Source organism: Amphibalanus amphitrite, unplaced genomic scaffold (assembly GCF_019059575.1).
Source record: "Amphibalanus amphitrite isolate SeventyFive unplaced genomic scaffold, NRLGWU_Aamphi_draft 000456F_arrow, whole genome shotgun sequence".
Classification (NCBI taxonomy): Eukaryota; Metazoa; Arthropoda; class Thecostraca; order Balanomorpha; family Balanidae; genus Amphibalanus; species Amphibalanus amphitrite.
The window spans coordinates 385703-407802 of record NW_024881950.1 but is presented as its reverse complement, the minus strand read 5'-3'; the positions used below and the strand labels follow the sequence as shown (position 1 = coordinate 407802).

The following is a 22100-nucleotide window of genomic DNA, read 5'->3' as shown; positions in this document are numbered from 1 at the left end:
ATGACGTCATAAGTCAGTGACCTGGCCTGATCTAAAAAGCAGTTGGTGCCAAAAAATTTGCCTTGAATCAAAAGTCAGGTGTGCGCCGACTGTCAGCCTCTATATCGCCGGCGCGTTCCGAGAAATTGCGAAAAATAAGCCGTCAGGAAGGGGCCGGCACACGCCCCTCGACCGGCGAGCGTTAAGAACAGCTTGAAAATTTGACCTCAGGTTAAGGTCATGACGTCACCTGTGACAGGTCAAGCTGCGTAGGAGTCAATAAAATGTTTTGTGCCGAACACATCGCTCTAGCTCGACCATGCCATGATCAAGCATCATCGTAGAAAAACTGCTGGCGATCTCTCCGGACATGTACGACCTACCGAAATCTATGTGCCTAGCTACTACATTAGGAGCTGCTGCCCATTATCCGCATCCTGGCTGTTGCACAGGGTAGAAAAATCCCGATTCCAAAAGTATCTTGCGGCAGGTCCACGGACGCCGCGCCGATCGGCTCGAAGGCTCTTTTCCGCCATACTGCGCCGCCGTACCGTCGAGTGTTGCGGGTCAGTCTAACCTCCAGTCGCGGGCTGCCCAACCGCGCCCGATTTCTGCGCTCGGTTCTAGACACACGGACCGAAGAATGTGATTGTTTTCCAAGCCGCCTGGGTGCTTCTAACAACACATTTTCTAGAGCTGAATAAGACAGACACTCGGGGATGGCATTGTTTTATGTTTTCTGGATGGCTTTCGAGACCTCTCCTCCTACCTCCGACCCTGTGGGTTTCAGTGCAAAATTGGCCACTCTGAACAGAAGTGGCCCGCCGGCGGATGGGAAATTGACCATACAAGCTAGACTCCCGGGCCCAATTAAGTTCCCGGAACGAGTCGGGTTCCGACGCTGTTCTAGAAATTCAACAATCTCTGTAATCTGTATTAGTTTCCTTTCTTATCCACGAAGTAACAATATTAAAGTTACCTTTTCAGAACCTTGCGTGTTTAACTGTTTAGCTAAAGGCTTTAGCCACATGCGCATCGCTCTCCTGAGTAACATGAGGACCTTTCTTATTTCCCCAGGGCGTGTCCGGGAAGCCTGCGTCAACACCGCAGTGGCGCAGGGGCTGGAGTAGTGCTAATACACACTAAAAAAACTGCATTACGCACCACTCCAGGAATTATTATTACCTACTGTTTTACTTAACCCTCGCCCGTAAACGGCGATCTGCCACCTTCGCCCATGCAGGGGGGGGGTTGGTGCGACCCCCCCCTTGGCGTTTGAAAACGGAGCGTCGTAGAGCTTAGCGGAAAAGACCAACGGATTGCTCTCGCCGAGATCTCGCGATTGGTGGTATATTTTTTGGTCCTAGGTCAACATTTGACCTACTTTTGACCGGTCAAAGGTCAAATTTTCGGAAAAATAGACTTTTTTCAACTTTCCGCGGCGATTGCGGCAAAACGGTGGGAGATATCGACTTGAAACCTTCACTATCGTGTTCCTTGATCAATTCTCTATCGTTTGGTATGTATTTCGTTTCCCTAGCTCTAAAAATGGCGCGTTGGGAGCGCCGGAAGTCGGCAAGGTCACAGTCGGCGGCAGAAATTCGAAAAATCAAAATTTAAATTTTTGAAATCTGATTGTATTTTTGGATTTGGAAGGTCCATTTGCTCCCTATAGAAGCTAATATTGCTGCATATTCCCATTGAGGTGACAAGAATTAGCAAAATAGTGGTTCGGGCGCTTTTCAAAAATAGTACCGGACGCTGTTCCTCTTGTGACGTCATAGCTCCGTGACCTGACCTGACCCGGTCAAGTTTCTTATACCATATGATAGCCAATACTTGCCCCAACATGCATGGGAAGTTTCATCACGATCCATCAACCGATGTCCGTACCACCGGCGGGAAACCTCGGGCGTTGGCACTCAGTTTGTGAAAATCCGGCCGGAGGCTGTTCCCTTTGTGACGTCATAACTCCCTGACCTGACATGACCCGGTCAAATTTTTTTTATCAAAAGATGCGCAAGGTTTGCCCCATAAGGTACCCAAAATTTGGCGGCGCTGCGCGCCGCCGTTTTTGCACTATTTCCGAAAAACCTCAGGGGGGGGGGGTTGCACCAACCCCCCCCCTACATGGGCGAGGGTTAAAACCGATTCATCTTGAGGTCAGCTTGTGTTTGGGAAAAGCCTCGTGCATTGACTTCAACAATTCGTCGACCCCAAATCTCACCACTTCACTTTGCTAAAACAAAACATTGGGCTGTGACTATATTCAAACACTCAGCACAGTTACAAAATATCAGCATGGCATATAAAGCTCACAGAACTTTCGGGACAAAACATCCTCTACGGTTTAATCAAAGACGCTACGTACACAGACAATACTCAGCTAACAGTCAGTGTATGTGTGTGTATGTGTGGCCGGCCCCGCAAGTCACATGACCACCACCGTGCGGCCCCACACACTGGCCGAGCTCAGTCACGTGACCAAAGGCCGACCGGAGAGGAAAAATCGCACGAAACTCAACGGACAGAAACAAGAGAAACAGAGAGATAGCCAGAACACCCTGCCGGGCGGCACACACACACGCGTCAGATACACGTTACCAGAAAAGGCGAGCGGCGCGGCGGGCCTGCACCTCTAGTCGGCGGCTAAACTACCTACCACACGGTCCTGTGTCTGCCCCGCGCGGTCACCCTGTTCACTGGTCCGGACAGCGGCGCCCGCCCAGACTACACACCAAGTGACGCCGCCCGTCCGCCCGGCCGCCGCAGTTTTGTACTGCCGTCTGCGCCGCGGCGGGGGCGGGGGCGGGGGCGGGGGCGGGGCCGCCCGGCGCCTCTCGGTGCACGCACACACACTGGCACACACAGGCGAGAGGCAAAATACTATGTGCACGCGCGCACACACACACAGGCAGGCACACGCTCCGGGCAGCCGGGTGATCTTATCACTAAATGTGCTGGCGCGCGGCGCTCGGCAGCGCGTGGTCGACCCCCGGCGACGCGGCTGACTGGGCCCGGCCTCCACTCCGGGGCCGTCTGTTGACTAGAGCAGCGGGCGGCGGCGGGCGGCGGACGGCCCACCATAGCGCCCAAACTGCCGCCAAGGCCCGGCGCCGAATTCCCCCCACCCCAAAGCACACACACGCCCGCCTCCACCGTTCAGAAAAGCCACTAACGCTAACGGATCTGTCCACTTCGCGCGCGCCGGCCGCCGGTACAAACGAGGCCGCTACAATGGCGGCCCAGTGGCCGAGGTGCTCCTAACTGGCGACAATTCTAAGGAGTGGACAGCAATGGAGGCGACTGTCGGACGCAGAGGGAGGAGAGGAGGACGAGGGACAATGGGTCGCCGCGTGGGAGCCGACACCGGGCCGGGCACTGCGAGGGCGTCACGCGGCGGACAGAGACGTCACGGCCCGTCACAGAGACGCCGGCGGGCCGCGCGCGGACGACGGTGACGAGTGTAGAGAGCATATAGTGGTGGTATCGGTGTCAGCCGTCAGACAGAGTGGGTCACCAGCGGCTGGTTCGATGGCCAGAGGAAAAAAAAACGAGATTAACAGCGCGTGCTGGTGCTGTGCGAGGTTGCTATGGAAACCGTGACAACAAGCAGCCCGTTTTTAAACACCTGACCTGGAAAGTGCTCAGGTCCCATCGTTCCGGAGCGTTCCTTTCCGGTACATTTATCCCACGCCGTCACGAATAACCCCAAACTGAAATAAGAACGTTCCGCCGACCCTCCCACAAATTACTCGCCGCAGCAAAACACCTTTCAGCGCCTGCTGCGGCCGGCCGTGGGCCATTGTCAGCTATCGAGCCGATAATAACAAAAACTTGTCGTCGCAGACAGGCTGTTTATAACGGAAGTCTACCGAAGGAAGGCCGATAGAGAGCGAGGTCACAAAACGCCCCGGTCCCGCGCCGCCGGACACAAAGCAGGCAGTCGAGCCGCGCAGCACCACCGCGACCAACAACTACTCGGAAACTAAGAAGCTCGCGTATTTCGCGGCGCGCTGCGGCGCGATCACCTAAGCCTACCACCCCTGTCATCCGCCGGTTAGTCACATGGCTGCCAGCACCGGTCAGGTTACACTGCATAAAACTAACCCTGGAATTAGACGAGTCGCGGTCGCGTGTCGCACATATAAGGGAGAGGGTGTGGGTAGTCGGTAGCCGTCACTCTGTGATCCCACTCGACCGGCTCCTCCCTCCGGGCGGGCGGTCCGGCGGCGCAGCCGACTAGCGCCGACGGCGGACTAGGACGGGCGAGCGGGCGGCTCGGCGACGCCCGCGTATGGCAGCACTGGCCGCCCGGCATATGGCAGCACTGGCCGCCCGGTCACACGGCCGGGCAGTCACGACACGCGCTCACGAGTCACTGCTGTCTCGGCACGGCGTGTCTCACTGTCTCACGGCAGGCAGCGCTGCGTCCGTGCCTCCTCCGAGACACTGGTCGGTCTCTCTCTCTCCCCGCGTCACCGCTCTGCAGGCGTATCCCCGCTCTCTCTCCGTCCCTACATCAGGGCAGCGGGGGCGGGGGCGGTTCACTTCAGCAACAGCTGCAGGGGCCGCGTCTGCTCACATCCCGCTGAGACGGCAGCCATGTGGGCAGCTGCAGCAGCTGCCGCAGCAGCAGATGACACCGCCGTCGGCTGCTGCTGGTGCGCCGGCTGCTGCTGCTGTTGTTGCTGCTGCTGCTGGGCCTGGGTGGACATGTCCAGCGCGTGTGAAGTGCTCACGGCGCCCAGCATATGCTGCGGCAGCAGTACGTGCTGCGGCAGCTGCGGCTGAAACCCGAGCAGCGAGGTGGGCGGCTGCACGTGCGGCGGCGGCGGCGGCGCCTGCAGTGAAGACTCGTCCGACTCGCGTTTGAGCGGCTCCCCGGAGGCGGAGGCAGCGCGGCTGCAGCTGGGCGCCTGCTGGTGCTTCTTCAGATGCTCCTTGCGGTTGAAGGTGCGGTGGCACGTGGTACAGGCGAACGGACGTGTGCCAGAGTGGGTGGTCTCGTGGCGCTGCCGGAGACAAGGATCAGTCAATCGGAGTCAATCGGATCAGTCAATCGGAGACGAGGATCAGTCCCATGGAGCCAGAACGGACCCTGTCCCCAACCACGGTACCACCAAACCACCATAAATCGCATTCAACGGCAAACATCAATACAAGCCCGGCCCATTCGGCGACTAACTAACGTAAATATGGCCAGCAAAACGACCCGCTACCGCAATTATGAAGATAAACGATATCGGGACCACATAATCAAAACTAACCGCACACCAAGCTCGTCGACTGAAGACCATTACACCTACCGCATAACCCATTCCGGGCCATTCGACCGTGCGGCCATCCGTCACACCGAGTCGTCACGAGTCGTGCATTGATCACTCGGTCCATACCTGGAGGTGCTCCTTGCGGCTGAAGCGGCGGCCGCACTCAGTGCAGACGTGGTTGCGCGGCACGTCCGATGGTGTGCGTCTCTGCGGCTGGTGCTGCTGCTGAGCCAGGTGGTGGGCTTGGTGGGCCGGCGCGGCGCCGTGGTGCGACGGGCCCGGCTGGGGCTCCAGGCCGCCACCGGCTGCGGAGACGCAGAGGGGAGGTGTTAGCGTTTAGAAAGACACGGCAGAACGCGCAGAGCAGTGTGTACAACGGCAGCATAAAGAGAGTTAATACAAAGGCTACAGACATACCTCGCACACGATCGCATCAAGACGGGAAAGCGGTGTCTGTATAAATCACGTAATATCGCATCTCTACTTAACTGCAGCTAGCCTTATGCAGCAGCCACCTCCACACAAAAACACTAGACTCCCGTCGTGAACCGCCCTCGACTCTGACCATCAACTGGGTGGGTACACCCATTACAATTCGGGGGTGAGGGGGAGGACGGTCCGACCCATCGCTGCTGCAACTAACGACGCCCTGATGGGAGGCATGAGCTGCCGGACCGGCCGGCCACGGCTATCATTAGCGAGGTTCGTTGCGGCCGGCCTGACCAAACCAACTGGACTGGACTGGCCATGCCCCGTTATCTGACTGGCCCTCTCCTGCCCCCAGTCTGACATTGACCTGACCCTGACCATCCATCTGACTGACCTGACCCTATCATGTCTGGTTGACCCTCCCCTGATTCTGCCCCGCCGTCCACCGTCCCTCTAACTGACCTGACGCTGCCCCGTCGTCCCACTCACCTGAGTCGACAGTGAGGTCGGTACCCTCCAGTCCCAGCGACTGAGCGGTGGCCGTCCCAGCCTGCAGCTGCACTGTGGCCGGCGGCTGACGCTCCGGACGCCCAGTCGGCGCCGCCGAGCCGCTCTTGGTGTGGCTCATGACGTGTTTGCGCACGTGCTCACGGCGGAAGAAGGCCTTGCCGCACAGGTAGCATACGTGCTCCTTCTTGCCTGTGGGGAGGGTGAGGGTAACGATGGGGGAGTTTAGTCGGAGGGGCCGCGGCAGATGGGCTATCGCAATCGTAATGAAATCCTCTACCATTAAAACACAGGTTGCACAAGCGTTTTAAGTTAACAAAGCATAGCAATATAACAAAAAGTGCGGTGATCTAAAGGCTAGGCATTATCAGACATCACAAACAAATCGCAAGCATCGCAAACATCACAAGCACCCGCCACACGTGGCGGCGCGCCGCTCCCGGTCAGTTGGGCCCGCCGTTCGCGCGCGCGCGCGCCAAGCACCCACCGGTGTGTGTCTTGCGGTGACGTCTCATGTGCTCGCGTCGGAGAAAGGTGCTGCCACAGAGGTCGCACGGATGACGAGGCTGGGGCTCGTCCAGGGGCGGATCTGGCGAAAGACCAGTCGGGGGAGGGGACGGAGCGGTCAGCAGACGCACCGGGAATCGCCGGCAGGAGGCTGCCTCGTAAAACCGGGCAAATGAAGCATCCGAATTGCATTTTATGAAGAGCCAGTACTCCGCGTGGTATGTATGTAGATAAATTGGAATTGGGCGGCATAAAGCAACGCATAAAGCGGAGCGAACGTTCACAGACGCTCAGAGAAAAGGCAGCGCTAATTGTCTCGTAAGTCTAGCTACAAGCCCTTCTACTCAGCACCATTGATAAGATACCCATTTATTGCACCCAATGCTCCCAACCACCGTGCCCAATGCTCCCAACCACCGTGCCCAATGCTCCCATCCACTGTACTCAATGTTCCCACCCTCACCCGTCCCGGTCCCAGCCCAGTGCGCCCCCGGTCCACCGTCTCCACCGTCCGCCGCGCCCGACCGAGCCGCCCCCGGAGGTAGGTACTCCAGGCACGTGACAAACTCCGGACCCGGGCAGGCGCAGACTGCTCCCGGGGTACTCCAGGCACAGACACCGAGGGAGACTCGGGCCAGGCACAGGCACCGAGGGAGACTCCGGCCAGGCACAGGCACTGAGGCACATCACCGGCCCGGGGAGGTGCGGCAGGGAGGCGCAGTCTGCTCCCGGGCCGGCTCTCTCAACACAACCGCGCCGGTACAAAGCGTCTCCGGCGGAGCCCGACCCACCGGGCTCAGGTCCAACAGTTCCGCTTCGCACAGGCTCGACCACTGCCTCACACCTCAGAAAGGTCTATCGCCGCGTCAGGCAGACAGGGAGAGCACAGCCCCTCCTAGTCCTGGCTCGTTCGGCACTCGCTGTGCCAGTAGGACACCAGCGGGCACTGTCGAACGAGCGCCCAGCGCCCATTCTCTACTAGCGGCGGCCTCCGGGCCCTGTTCCCCTGATTTTAGGGTCACTCAGTTCACTCGTAATACCCAAACGGGCAAGAGTGGGATGTCCGCGCCTGCGCGGCCGTCTCCGCCGCACCTGATCGACGTCTCAGGTCTTCACCGCCCGGCCGCCGCCCGACAGAGCATGGACCCATCAACTGGAGGGGTCGGGGGAACGGCAGGACCACGCAGGAGTCAGGACTGGCAGTGCGGAACACAGGATCTGCGTAAGCGGTGGCCGGCGGAGCAATAGAAGCAGGATGCGATTCCGGTTCCACCGCGGGCGGTAAGAGTGGCACAACCTCCAGCGCTAGTGTGGGAAAGCTGCGAATTTCGGAAATTCACCACCCCTGGTTTATCTAGTGGCCGTGTGTGTGTGCGCGCGCGCAGGCCACTCACCATGAGTGTGCAAGTGGCGCTGAAGGTGGTAGCGTCGGAGGAACGAGTGGCCGCAGAACTGGCAGACGTGGGGCCGCTCGCGGCTGTCCAGATCGGCCGGCGGCGGCCGCGCAGAGGCCGGCACGTACCCGGGCTCTGCGGCACACACACACACGGGCACATGTAGGCACAGTGCGCCGAGGGGGCACTGCTCGGCGGAGCGCCGCGGCCCTCGCCCTGCCCGCCGTCCGCTGGCCGCAATCCCCGCCCCGACCGAGGGTCAGACACCAGTGTCCGTCCGCCTGTGACCCGCTCTGAGCCACCGCCCGTCCGGCAACGTCCCTCTCATCCCCGACTCGAGGGTCCCCTAGGGTCCCCTACCGTGTTCGCACACTCAGCTGAAGTGTCTTCTGCTGCTACCAGTTGGAACTGCGCAGACTACTGGTGACTGCCCTTTGGCTTGGACGCCAATAAGCCGCCTCAATAAGGCGAGAAACACGTATCCAGTGACCGCCACGTCGCGGTGATTCTTGTGAGCCCATTCTTGGCGGCTGAGAGGCCGTGTCTGTGTCTAAGCATTTGAACTGCTGCCAACAAGTTCACGCTTCGCACTGTATCCGTGGTAAGTGGTGTACCAGTGTGTGTCACTAGTGTTGCCAGTGCCTGGTCAGTAGCCGCCTTCGGATGGTTGAAACTGGGATCGTGAGGCGGTGAGAAGCTGGGTAATGGCAGTGGGAGCCGAGCTAGAGCAGGTCTCGAACACAGTTCAGAGAGCGGACATCACAGAACGGATACAGAGCTGGGGTGGTTAGGTCTGGACAGAGGACAGAGGCCAGACTCGGGCCAGCCAAACTCGCGGCCATGCTTTACAAATAACAAGCGACATTGGCCGTCCGGGCAACAAAGCCAAACAAACTGACCGGAACACATCGTTGGCCTGCCCATAGATCATAGCTAATTGCTTCTGAAAATTCAGCACAACAAATAACACGTCCCGGGAACTCTGCAGCGGAACTCTACGACATATGACATCCTGTCGGAAAAAGACGACACCACTGCCGAACTCCAGAAATGGCCCCATGACTCGCAGACCCGACTCAGTGGACTGCCATGGCAGATTATGGCGACTTATGGTGTTGACGACTTGACCTTTCTGACATCCCGGCCCGCCTCTGTCTGCCTTCCTTTCTCCTCAGACTCCAATGGCGCCGGCACAGAGCGACCCGCCGCGAACATTCGCGTCGTTTTTTCACCCTGCTCTGCTTGCTCCCGGGCGGCGAGTCAACAAGATTTAACCGCAGTCAACATCGGCCCGCGTCCGCCCACACGGGAGCATTACCGTACCGCTGACCCCACCCCCGGCACGACCCCGGGAGGAGGGGGGGGGGGGTGAGCAATCATATCCCGTGAGCGAGTGAGACCGATGCACAGTGGGCGATCCGGCCGGTGTAGCCTCGCGAAACCTATCGGCATTCATAACATCCATGTTTTTGAAGCTAGAACCACAATATTTAGGAGCAACCTTCTTGTATATCCAATGAGCATATGTTTTAAATAAGGACTATCTCTTATAGGATTTGTGCTCTGTGGCGAGCTTGCAATTTGCCTAATTGCTGTTCGAATAACGCATGAATACTTTTGAGGGTAGGTCGAAATTTATGACGATATGAGCTGGGTAGGACATTGAAATGGTGTGTACCTCCATAGAAAATTGCTTCCAAACCAATTTTTATTCATACGATAATGCCCTACCAATTTATACATATCATGAAACAGCGTAAATCTCGCCCGGCAAGGCCCCATTTCATAACATGACCCAAGCAGCGGGTTTGGTTTTTGGTAAATAGCTTCGCAAAAAATGGCCGCAGAACCACGATTTTGACATCGTCGTGTTCGCCTTGCTCAGGCGTGTCGAATGGTATACTTTTGTTTGGGTGAGGCCACCGTAAGGTCAACCTGGCCTTGACCTCGAGTCAAGGTCAGGTCAGAGGTCTTCAAATCACGAAGTTGGTCGAAGGAGGTCATATCGCATATCATTCGATTCGGCAGGTCTTCCGGAGTCCATTGGTGACCTTGTCGACTCTCTAGCTCAATTTGATTGGGAGTTATTGACGAAAAACTCGTATGACCCTAGTGACGTCATAAATGACGTCATGCAAGGTCAACAATGCAAAAATGCAGCATCAGATCTTGCAAGGAGTGCATGAAGTAACGATTCCATGTATTTGAGACAATTGAATATCATTCCTGGCGCCAAAATAACAGTTTTCATATTTCCCCATTGACTTATAGGTGAGGTCACGTGACCAACCTGACTTTATGTGACATTTAGGAAAAATCTGAGATATGCAAGTTGGAAGACCTCTGAAGAACAACAAGTCCTGCAAGTCTCACCTCCCTGTGAAAGTTACTCTGGCACTGAGAGCGTTGCAAGGTTGCGACATCTGAGGATCGTGCAGAGGTTCATTTATGACGTCATAGGTCAGTGACCTGACCTGACTTGAAAGTGCGGCTGGTGTCACAAGATCCAGCGTGCATCAAAGGTCAGGTATGCCAGGTTGCAGCTCTCTATTGCCTGGGTGTTTTGAGCTATCGCGAAAACACCCTTTGGGGCATTTACCACTTGTGCTCAAGTGCACCAAGCCACGGCCAACCCTTAGAAGAAAAAAGTGTCTGGATGCTAGGGCTGCAAGTTGCTGCAAATTTTCACTGGCTCCCCTAATAGATAGTGTCTTAGTGCATGCGATACAGCAGTATTTTCAGTTCATCCTCGTAAAACTTTTTTTGCTGGGCTTGGTTAATTCAGTGAACGTAATGTTCAGTGGTAGAAAAAAATATAAAAAGTTAACCTAATTATAAGACATTTTGAACTGATTTTGTCTACTTGCTTTCTATGGCGGAATTGTCTTAACACCTAAATTTCACTTTCCATGCGAAATGGATGCTCAACACCTAGCAATTTCATCGTTCCGCAAAATATTCAAAGAGCGTAAAAATCGGCTGTGATTATCCCCCTTATGAAGTGTTACGGAACGCTGTCTTTAACGATACTTTTGTCTACGAAAAAATGTCTCCTGAGCCATGCAAATGCACTAATCGTAATCTTTGATGAATTTTCTGTCGACTAGTATGCGTTGTTTTCCAATTTTCGGAAAAAATGTCTTTGAGGTTTCGCGAGGCTAGACCGGCCCGATCGCCTACCGTGCGATGGTCTGCGACGGTGCCATCAGCCGCCGCTCCTCGTTATGGCCCGACAGATATCGCGCAGGGCGGCGGCGGCGTCCGGAAGGGAGGGGCGGCCCCGGGGGGTGGGCGCAGACTGTCGGCGGCCCGCAGAGACCACAGACGCCGGGGAGGGAGGAGGGGACGGCGTCGGAGCGGACAAAATGTCAGGCATCATCAGCGCTCTCCGTTTCCCGCCGCTTCCCTCGGGCCATTTTTCACATACACGCTCGGCTACTAACGACGAACAAAATGGACTTCAGCACCGCAGCGGCTGTGATATATGGTAACGTTTCAAAACGCATCACACGGTCCCGCTGCTTCTAGATACTCATTTTATCGTTAAATATGCAAAAAATAATAAACCACGGGACTTTGGCACACTGATTCTCAAGAATCCGTCCAAAGTCTCGCCTTTGTAGCTCAGTTGTAGCTGTTCAGGTGGCTCAAACCGAGCACAGATCGAATCAGAATCACTCACGCGTCAGAGCACCGCCCGCCTGCCATCTGCTTGCACGCCACCATCCGCCGCGGCCCAACCTTGCCCTTGACCCGCTGGCGGAAATGGACCGAAACCCAAACACTTCCGGTGGCCACTCGGACCGGAAATAGCCCTGCCACTGCGCGTCATCCAGCCCGGCACGCGTTGTTCGGGGGATCCCCGTCCCAATTAGGAGGAATCTCTCCGGCGCGGCGACGGTTGAGCGGCAAAAACCCCTGGGCGGCTCTGACCGCGGCCGGCCGCGGCCGGAGGGACTGATTTCTCATTAGCGGGACATCGTGGCGGGCCGGGGGCCATCAGAGGGGGGGGGGGGGCAGCCCAGAGGGGAATACCCAGACGACTGATGTGTATCGGCCAAAGCTGCGTTCTCAGGTTCCTACATAGTCTCTGGCAGGACATTTTCTACTACTGGCGACAGATAACGACGCTAGCAGCAGCGTTCTACTTTCAGTAAGAGTCGTGTCGGCGACGACAGGGCAGCGACTCCCGGGTGGCATTCTACGGACGGTTATCGCCGGGCTGCCCTCAAATATTCATAGGTTAGCCGCGATAGAGAGCGATCACTCTCCGATCTCTGCCGAGAGCAGCATGCCGGCGACCGCTGATCACTGGAGCCGAGGCGCTGTCGGTCTGTAATAGCTCGACTTTCTGTGCATCTGAGAGCACCCAGGGTCGCTTCTGTGCTAGCAGAGTCCGATAAAGCCGGGGAGCGGGCTGGTTCTAAGCTAGTGACGAGGCGCGCCTGTTGTGGCGTGACATGACCCAGGGTATGCGTGTGAGCTGTCCACAGGAGTCGCCCGCTGATATGAATATGATAGAACGGGAAAGGACGACGGATAAAACGGAACAGAACGGGAGGAACGGAACGGAACGGAGCAGCCGGCGGCGGTGGGCAAAAGAAGTGGCGCTGCGGAGCGGACGGCTGGCGGCCGAGGAGCGTGACATCAATTCGGAAAATAGCTGATGATTTGGTACAAAGATCGCCCAGAGCGCGGCTGTCGGACTAACGGTGGCGGCGACCGGCGCGACGGCAGTCGGCGCGTCACGTACCGTGAATTTTCATGTGTCTCTGGAGATGCTCTTTCCGGATGAAGGCCTTGTAGCAGACGGTACAGACGTGGGTGCGCTCGCTGGGCTCCCGGGTGCCTGCGAGCGGCCCAGCAGCCCCGAGAAAGGAGAGGCAAGGTTAGGGAGGAGCAGCCGGCCCGCGCGCCCAAAACCCATACCCAGACATGAACATTAAAGGGATTATCCCACCTTCTAAAATGTTGTTAAAACCAGTTAAATTGTGCCCGACTTTATAGATTGGATGACCAGGAACACGGTTCTGGCATTTATTTTTCATTAAACATCTTAGGCTTCCCATATTCCAAACACAAACTTTCAAATATGTGACGTCACAGCCCAAAATTACCTCCTTCTCCAGGCCACATTACTGTCATAAAGCTGATTCTTTTTACTCTGTAGGCACCACAACAAAGTTCAGACCAAGTTTTAAGCGATTTTTCAACGAACAAACCCATTTAAATCAGAATGACTAAACGAAGTGACGTCACACTAACGGTCGCTCCATGTTGAAGATAGGGCCTTGTACAAGGCCCATTTTCAAATGAAGGGAACGAATTTCTTCAACACCAAGAGGCCGCGGGGGTTGCAACCTAGATAGATAGTGGTTTCTGAACCTCGCCGCAAACTTGGCTATCTCAACTCAAACCCCATGTTAAAGGTGGGATAGTCCCTTTAAAACCACAGCTAGAATCACCCTCCCATTTTATACCCAGCCTATCACAAATTTCTACTGTACAACTCATCAAGACATACCAGCTATTTTTTGTCCCGAAACCCCTTCCCAGCGGAACTAATTTCATTGCGCAGCCCATTGAAAGGAAATCCTTGTGACAAACGACCGTATATGCAAGCGCAATTTGTGTTGACGCCAAGTGTTCTTGACTGCTGTTACAAGCATCACAAGAAAACAGCAAAATGGCAGCACATGTATAACATAGAAACATCAAGGTACTTGATGTACTACGGTGATGAATAAGTGAGGGAAGTGCTAATTAAGGAAGCAGCGCCAGGTACAGATGTGGCAGGGCAAGTTTGAGTTCCAGGGAACTAATGTGTACAGTAGGTCTATTAAAAAAGTCCCCAGCACCAGTGGGCGCTGCCTTCGCTGAGCCGAACCCCCGTCTGCCTGTCCCATATCGCGCTGCGCTCAGGTCAGGTAGGGTCAGCGGGACCGCTCGGTCCGGCCCGCGGGCGGTGGACGGGCGGCCGGTAACGCTTTCCGCCAGCCAGCTGTAGAATTTAACAAACGGGACGGCCACCGCTCAGCGCAGCGAAACCGGTGTTAAAGAATGGCAGTAGACGTTCATAGCCACAATGATTATGAGATAGTCATTGTTAGCCCGTGCCCCACAGGAATGCCTAGACTCTCACGCCCTGTTCTAGGGGAAATGGGGATTGAGCATCATTCTTATAACTCAGCTTTGGGCATTTAATTGGTATTCGAAGTAGCGTCAAAAGAAGCAAAAAGAAGAAAAATACTTCAGCCAATTTTGGATCGGGTCATAGCCGGGGCATTCCACGATAGATCGACCAAGGCCTAACACCCGACCATTTTTGATTTTGATGAAATCTTGTCTATAGGGTTCTCTTATGCCCTGAAGTCAATGGTGACAACGCCAGGCCCCTACGGTCAGCGGTTTAGGAGATATAGCCCCGGGCATTTTGACGAGGTCACTCTGCAGAGTGATTTTTGAGGTGCTATATCTCCTAAAGTAATGAAGGAAATGCATTAAACCTGTACATCGTTGCGATGGCGGTGAAATGGGCAATTAATTGGCCATCTCGGATTTTCAAAAAAATGATTTTGATTTTTAGCTGTGACGTCATCAATTTTTAAACTTTCTGGCTACCCCCCTAGTACATTAAAATTTGCCATTATTTTTGCTCAGAAATAAAGTTCCGTCAATTTCCTTTCGACTGGGAAAAAACAAAAATGGTAATCTTTCTACAAATATTTTATTTTATTTTTTGAAAATCGCACTACAAACTCTGATTTACAGAATCGGGTTATTAAGCAATATAAGACACATCTGCGAGGACCAGTTACTTCCAAAAAGAGGTTATCTGGGTTTCGGCATATAATATTCTTCTCTTTAACTTCACTTTTGATAACAAAAAAAAGAACTTTAATATTACTTGCACACCTGTGACTGTATCATCTCTTAGAGTTCACGAACTCTCAACGGATGAGGGTCGTGTCGTGAGCATGCATGCTCGGACGAAACGTTCCAAGTAAAAAGTGTGTTTGTGTGGCCGTGATCTCGTTCCTGTCTTGGTGCTTTGCCGTCTGTTATTGCAACTGCAATAGAAATGCACTCCGTTGTTTATGGCTTTTATTGCATCCAGCGTTGAAAATGATGATTCGCTGATGAAATACCTAGTCACATTACACCACCTTTCGCCTTCCTGAAACTACCAATTATTTTGTTCGTTTATAATTAGTCGGTTCGTAAATATGCTTTGCAAATCGACTGTCGGTTGGTCATTTGAGCTACGTTGATAAACAAGGCAGCTGTGGCAGCTCAAAAGTATGTATAATTTTGCCATTATATTGACTCCTGTGCAAGTAATATTAAAGTTCTTTTTTTTTTTGTTATCAAAAGTGAAGTTAACCCGCGCCCTGCTGGGGGGGGAGGTGTTTGAACACCCCCCTTGTGGTTTTTCGCGAATATCTCAAAAACGGCGGCGCTCCGCGCCGCCGTTTTTGGTACACCTTATCATACATCAATTCTACACATGTTGTGAAAATTTCAGACCAAGGTCATTCAAGGTCAGGTCACCAGGTCACTTGAAGTGACCTCACCTCATAAAAAGTTTCGATGTCTGTCATAGCTACACCGAGTGACCGATTGCTTTGAAACTTTCAGCGATTGCTAAGAGCAATAGCATGTACAAAATGTATATCTCAGAATTTTGATATCGATGACCTAAGGTCAGGTCAATTTTGCGACCTCCCCATTATAAGTCAATGGGAGAAAACTGAAATGCGCCTCTTTTGGACGAAAGACATTATAAACACTCCCAAATACTGAATTACAAGTGGTTTAGACACACTGAACATGAAAATGGTGTCCGTGACCCCTGTTTATGCCCTGAGGTCATCTTAGGTCACGAATGGTATCTAACAGTTTTTCGCAAATAACTTTTGATAGAGGCATGCTAGAGCGATGAAAACGCCTTAGATGTGTTCAGCTCGACGATACGGATCGACTGATATGCAACATGACCCTTTCCGGTCAGGTCATGACCTTGACCTGAGGTCAAATTTTCAAGTTGACCTTTCAAGGTCAAGTTATAGTTCATTCGATGCGTCTTGACGAGAGGAACACGATGCCGGTAAAAGTAAGCTCGTACAAGGCTTGGGTCAAAAGTTATTGCAGAAAAACTGTTTCCGAAAAAATCGGTTATTTTTGCAGTTTTTGCCCCCTGCAGGCAAAACCGTTGACGTTAGGTTAAATCTGAGAAAATTACTCAGAAAGGGCGTTAATAGGGCTATCGAATGCGCTTTTCCGCGGCGCTGTAGCTCTATTGGTTCCCGAGTTATGCGTTGGCTTCTTGGAAATTGTCGACATTCGACCTGGAAATCGGCGAAATTTTGCCTTCAATGACCTCTGGTGACCTGACCTTTGACCTGACCAAAAAATTGACCGGAGTGATTTCCTCATTATTTTTGACGCTCTTTCGAACGCCGCCTTCCGCGTATCAAAAGTTATTGCAGAAAAACGTGGCCCAGGAGCCGAGTTAGAAGGGGGGGGGTGTTCAAACACCCCCCCCCCAGCAGGGCGTGGAAATCCAGGACCCCCAGCCGGGCGCGGGTTAAAGAGAAGAATATTATATGCCGAAACCCAGATAACCTCTTTTTGGAAGTAACTGGTCCTCGCAGATGTGTCTTATATTGCTTAATAACCCGATTCTGTAAATCAGAGTTTGTAGTGCGATTTTCAAAAAATAAAATAAAATATTTGTAGAAAGATTACCATTTTTGTTTTTTCCCAGTCGAAAGGAAATTGACGGAACTTTATTTCTGAGCAAAAATAATGGCAAATTTTAATGTACTAGGGGGGTAGCCAGAAAGTTTAAAAATTGATGACGTCACAGCTAAAAATCAAAATCATTTTTTTGAAAATCCGAGATGGCCAATTAATTGCCCATTTCACCACGATCACAACGATGCAAAGGTTTAATGCATTTCCTTCATTCCTTTAGGAGATATAGCACTTCAAAAATCACTCTGCAGAGTGACCTCGTCAAAATGCCCGGGGCTATATCTCCTAAACCGCTGACCGTAGGGGTCTGGCGTTGTCACCATTGACTTCAGGGCATAAGAGAACCCTGTAGACAAGATTTCATCAAAATCAAAAATGGTCGGGTGTAAATCTGATAAAATTTTGGTCGATCTATCGTGGAATGCCCCAGCCAGAGGTCATGTCACTAGAGGTCATCGACGATAAAATTTTGCTTAGACAGGGTGCGTTGCGCGCACCGGTGCATTAGGTTTCCAATTTCCATGGGAACATCAATAGACTCGGAAGCTCGCAACGCGGAGCCGAATTCATATCAACCGCCGCAACAATGCAGCAGCGCAGCGCAGCGTGCTGCAGCGCGGGGCCGTGAAACACCGCCCAGGGCTATCCAGGTGTCGGGGCAATCCAACCCACGTGATGGGCTCGGCCCCAGCGGAGGATGAGGTCCAGGACTCCCGCCCAGGCCCCCTGTCTCCCCCTAATTCCTATCATCCTTCCCACTCTGAAATCGACCGAAAGAGCCTAACCTAACACAACAATCAGCTCGTTTACCGCTATGTCTGAATATATTGCCAGACTTGATTAAGGTCAATGGCTTAGTATGTAAATAACAACAACTGCAACCATCGGTATTATGAGAAAACCAATTGCTTTTCCACAAATACTTAAAAGTTTTTAGCTTAAAATTTGCATGAAATTAATTTTACCAGCCTCGTGTTTCTCTTATCAAAACGCTTCGAATGAATCAAAAGTTGATCTTTAACCCGCGACCGCCTGGGGGGGGGGGGGGTCGGATCCGACCCCCCTTCCGTTTTTCTTGAATAACTCATGAACCACTTTCGCTATCTACTTGAAACTTGGCATACCTTCTCCCCCATCAATTTGACGTCTCCTGTGCAATTTTTAAGAAAAAATTTCCAATTTTTTTTAAAGATATATCGATTTTAGTGATGCTACTACATGGCGTTTTTAGTCAAAAAGTGGTAAATGTTTAAAAATCGCCACAAATCAGGGTTTAAAGCAAATTGCTAATTAAGGACATGAAAAGACGCAGCTCAACGAGTTCTTTAAAATGGCTATCTCAGATTTTCCATAAAATGCGTTTTTCACCCCTATAAATTCAAAAAACTATATTTTTTGAAAAACAGCTAATAAAATCCAAAATTTTGGGAATTTCCAAAAAACCGGAATATATGTTGTAGAGCTCTATTAGAAGATTAGATGCCCCAAATTTAAACTTTCTATCTTGATTTTTGACCCCCAAATTGTAAAAAATAGCTCCAACATGCATAGGACATGGTGACGTCATAAGCATTTTCGTGAATTAGAGGCACTTCTGAACATCGCATGTGAAAACAAATGGCACCACTAGATTCCTGGGACAAAGCTCGTCTAGAAAAGTGCATTTTTATGTCAAAAATAAAAAGTTGAAAAATTGACCTTTTTTCTCAGCCCTCGTTTAGTGATGTATGGTATAAACGATTTTTTATGCTTTCAATGCACACTTATCACCAGCACAGTGACTTGGGGTCACATATAACCATTATCATCGGATTCGGCGTGAAAAATAAGCAATAAAACATGTGTCGCACGCCTACGTAGCAGAAAGTGAAAACCGTGACCTTTCGTGACCTGACCTGACCTTGACCCGTACTTAGTATGACCCCTATACGCACATGGTACCTTCACTAGGCCTTTGAGGTCATTTTTGGTGAGTTTCGAGCAGCAGCTATCGATTCTGCTGTCCGTAAGCCTAATCATGCAAAACTCCTGAATTTGACCTTTGACCTGACCTTGACCCGAAAGTTGACCTCAATCTTAAAATCTTAAGAGTGCTTTGGGAAGGTCTCGTAGAGACCTTTCGAACGCCGCCTCGCGGGGCTCGATACGACCATTGGTTCTCGAGATAACAGGGGGGGGTCGGATCCGACCCCCCCCCCCAGGCTGTCGTGGGTACGGAAATAGCCCAGGCGGTGCCGGGTTAACCCGCGCGGGGCTGGGGTCTCCAGCCGAACGCGCGGGGCTGGGGGGGGGGGGGGGTAAATTTTACCCCCCCTGTTATCTCCCGAACTAATGGTCCGATTTGGAAAATTCAAACGCCAATCGAAAGCTCTCATCACGAACTACTATTAACATGTACTTAATTTAAAGTTTGAGGTCAAGGTCAAGGTCAGGTCAAGGGTACAAATTGCAAGTTTTTACAGTATCGGCCTTGCACCGTAGTTACCGAAGAATGGAGTCATGGACTGAGACTGATCGCCCAAAACGTGTTCTTAGGCTACCAAGACAATATTCGTTGCATACAATATCATTCAGAGGTCAAGGTCAAGGTCAGGTCAGGTCAGGTCAGGTCACCAAAAAAACAAAATATAGAAAAGGGCATGTGCGACACATGTTTTATGGGTCATTTTACTCATAGAATTCAATAGGCACACTCAATAAGTGATATGGACCACCTCTGGATGAATTTCAGGTCGAGGTCAGGTCAAGGTCAGGTCAAGTGAGGTCAAATTTTGAAGTTGGTTTTTAAGGCCTAAAAAGGTGTCTATCTGATGCAGTTTTTCACGGCGAATCGAATGGTGCTATTTTTGTTTCCGTACGAGGTCTAGAACTTCCAAAAAAGTCATTTTTCAAAAATTTTGTGTGTCGTGACGTCATAAAATTTTGAATAACTCCCACATTTTTGAACCGATTCTTCTAAAATTTGGTATGTAGGTGCACATAGACCACTTCTATGACATATATTCCGGTTTTTTCGATAGACTCAAAATTTTGGATTTTATAATGATTTTCCCAAAAAAGTTAGTTTTTTGAAAAAAAATTTAGGCCAAAATCCAAAATTTTCAAAAAAACCGAGATAGCCATTTGATAGACAAAGTAAAATTACGTATAACCTTTTTTGTTACGTCTTGATTCCTTTAAAAATGAAGATGTTAGCGGCGTTTGAACTTTTGCCGTTTTTGAGGCGAAAATGGCGAACATGACGTCACTAAAACGTCAATTTCTCAAAAATTTTCCAACGGATTTCGCTCAAATTTTAAGGGAACGTGTCAAATTGATGTAAGAAAAGGTACTGAAAGTTTGGCGGCGCTGCGCGCCGCCGTTTTTGAGATATCGCAAAAATTCGCGAGGGGGGGGGTAAAATTTACCCCCCCCAGCCCCGCGCGGGTTAAAGGTCATTTAAAAATTTGGCCTATGTTCAAAGACATGACCTGTCAGAAATGGTCATAATGCATAGCAGGATATTAGATCTGTATCGTGGAACTTTACAGACACTTCAGATGATTTCATAACTTAAGCATGTCTATCAAAAATAATTATTATATGGCTCATATGTAAGCTAGGTGCGTGAACATGCTTATGAGTATGTTGAACGCAACTGATAATGTTCTGTTGGCCACAATTTCTATATTTAATTTATCCTCCCGGATTTCATATTTTTGTTAATGACACCTTGACGATGTCGAGAAAAAACGCTTAGGAGATTTAACAGCCTGCAGGCTGTTAAATCTCCTAAGCGTTTTTTTTCTATACATTCAGTATAGAAAAAAGATACATTCAGTATAAGGAAGGTTCAAGGGTGCTAGATTCCTTCCGTCCTCGCTATCCTCAGGAAAAACCAATCCGCATCGCCCCTAGTCTTCATGCTTCCCTCTCTGAACTGGAGGTTACCCCACCAGCCAACGTGTAGTTGATGTCGGATCCATTCCAGGACACATAATCCTCTTCGGGTGGCCGTTTGGGAGACGGCTGGAGCGTCCCGACAGGGCAGTCGTCCCAGGGGAACAGTCACGCTTCCGCAGATCACTGTCGCTGGTTCGCACAACCCAGTTACTACACCAGAGCATAGTTATGTCATAGCTCTCTGCAAGGGCCTTTTCAGACCGAAAAAGATGGCCCCCAACAAAACAAACAATTTTCTCATTCGGTATTGTATCTCATCAAGCACCACATGTTTTCAGAGTGTTTATTATGCGTTCCGTCCAAAAAAGCGCAGTTCAATTTTCTCCCATTGACTTGAGTGATCTCAAAATTGACCCGGCCTTTCTGTCAACAATGTCAAACTTGCAAAGTACACGTTTCAAATACATATACTGTGGCCCATTAAAATCGCTGAAAGTTCTGAAGCGATCGGTTAGTCGATGTATTTAGATATGATGAGCACAGGAACTTTCTTTGAGGTCAGGTCACTTGACGTGACCTGGTGTTATGACCCTGAATTGAAAGACTTGGGCGGGAAAAAAATGGGTCATTTGAAATCTTAAAATGCTAGATTTTAACAATAATTGCAAACACTATCCCGGCCAAATAGTGAGTGAGAAGGGAGCGATTCCCCGACCCCATGTTTAGCTCCTATAATATAGGTACCTAATATAATATATAACTGCTAGAGCCTCGCGGAAAAAAATGAGCGCTTGCGTCGTTACGTGACGCAGCGACTGGTACCCGATTATAAAATATCAGTGATCTCTTAGAAGTTAGGGCAGGTCAAGGGTCCCAAGGCACTCGATCGGTTTTTGGTAAATAACTTCGCAAAAATGGTCGCATTACGAGTATCGTCATTACGATACAATCGTGTTTTCTGTTCTCAGACACGTCGATTTATATGCTATTTTGTTTAGGTGAAGCAATTTAGGATGTTTACCTCAGGTCAATGCCATGTTAGGGCAACGCAGGTCACGAAGCTGTTGAAAGGATGACATGTTGCTTAACATTTGATTCGGCAAGTCTTGAAAAGTCCATTGATGGCTGTCCAGACCGGCTAGCTCATTTTGATCAGGAGTTATTGACGAAGCACTCCTATGACCCTAGTGACGCCATAAATGACGTCACGCAAGGTGAACAATGCAAAAGTGAAGCATAAGACCTCGCCAAGAATGAATAAAGTCACGATTTCATGTGGTTGAGGTATAGTTTCAGATCATTTCCGACGCCAAATTAACAGTTTCCACAATTCCCGATTATGCTTATATGACACTAAGTGCATCGCGGATTGCAT

The 22100-nt window shown here is 51.2% G+C and overlaps 1 protein-coding gene across 44 annotated transcripts in view; it reads right to left on the bottom strand.

Moving 5' to 3' along the window:
• Positions 1-2231: 2231 nt before the first annotated feature.
• LOC122391806 (zinc finger protein 454-like) overlaps positions 2232-22100 on the bottom strand; it is a 43439-nt gene continuing 23570 nt past the window's right edge. For 8 of the 44 annotated variants that reach the window (XM_043386058.1, XM_043386067.1, XM_043386065.1 and 5 more), the window contains 6 exons: positions 12840-12935; positions 8087-8221; positions 6673-6774; positions 6169-6377; positions 5376-5558; positions 2232-4994 (listed from right to left, as the gene is read on the bottom strand). In XM_043386058.1, coding sequence (XP_043241993.1) covers positions 4527-4994; positions 5376-5558; positions 6169-6377; positions 6673-6774; positions 8087-8221; positions 12840-12935 — 1193 coding nt within the window. In that variant the 3' untranslated portion in view covers positions 2232-4526. Of the gene's footprint in view, positions 4995-5375; positions 5559-6167; positions 6378-6672; positions 6775-8086; positions 8222-12839; positions 12936-22100 lie in introns of all 44 variants that reach the window. The other 36 variants (XM_043386082.1, XM_043386073.1, XM_043386072.1 and 33 more) reach the window with 9 other exon arrangements.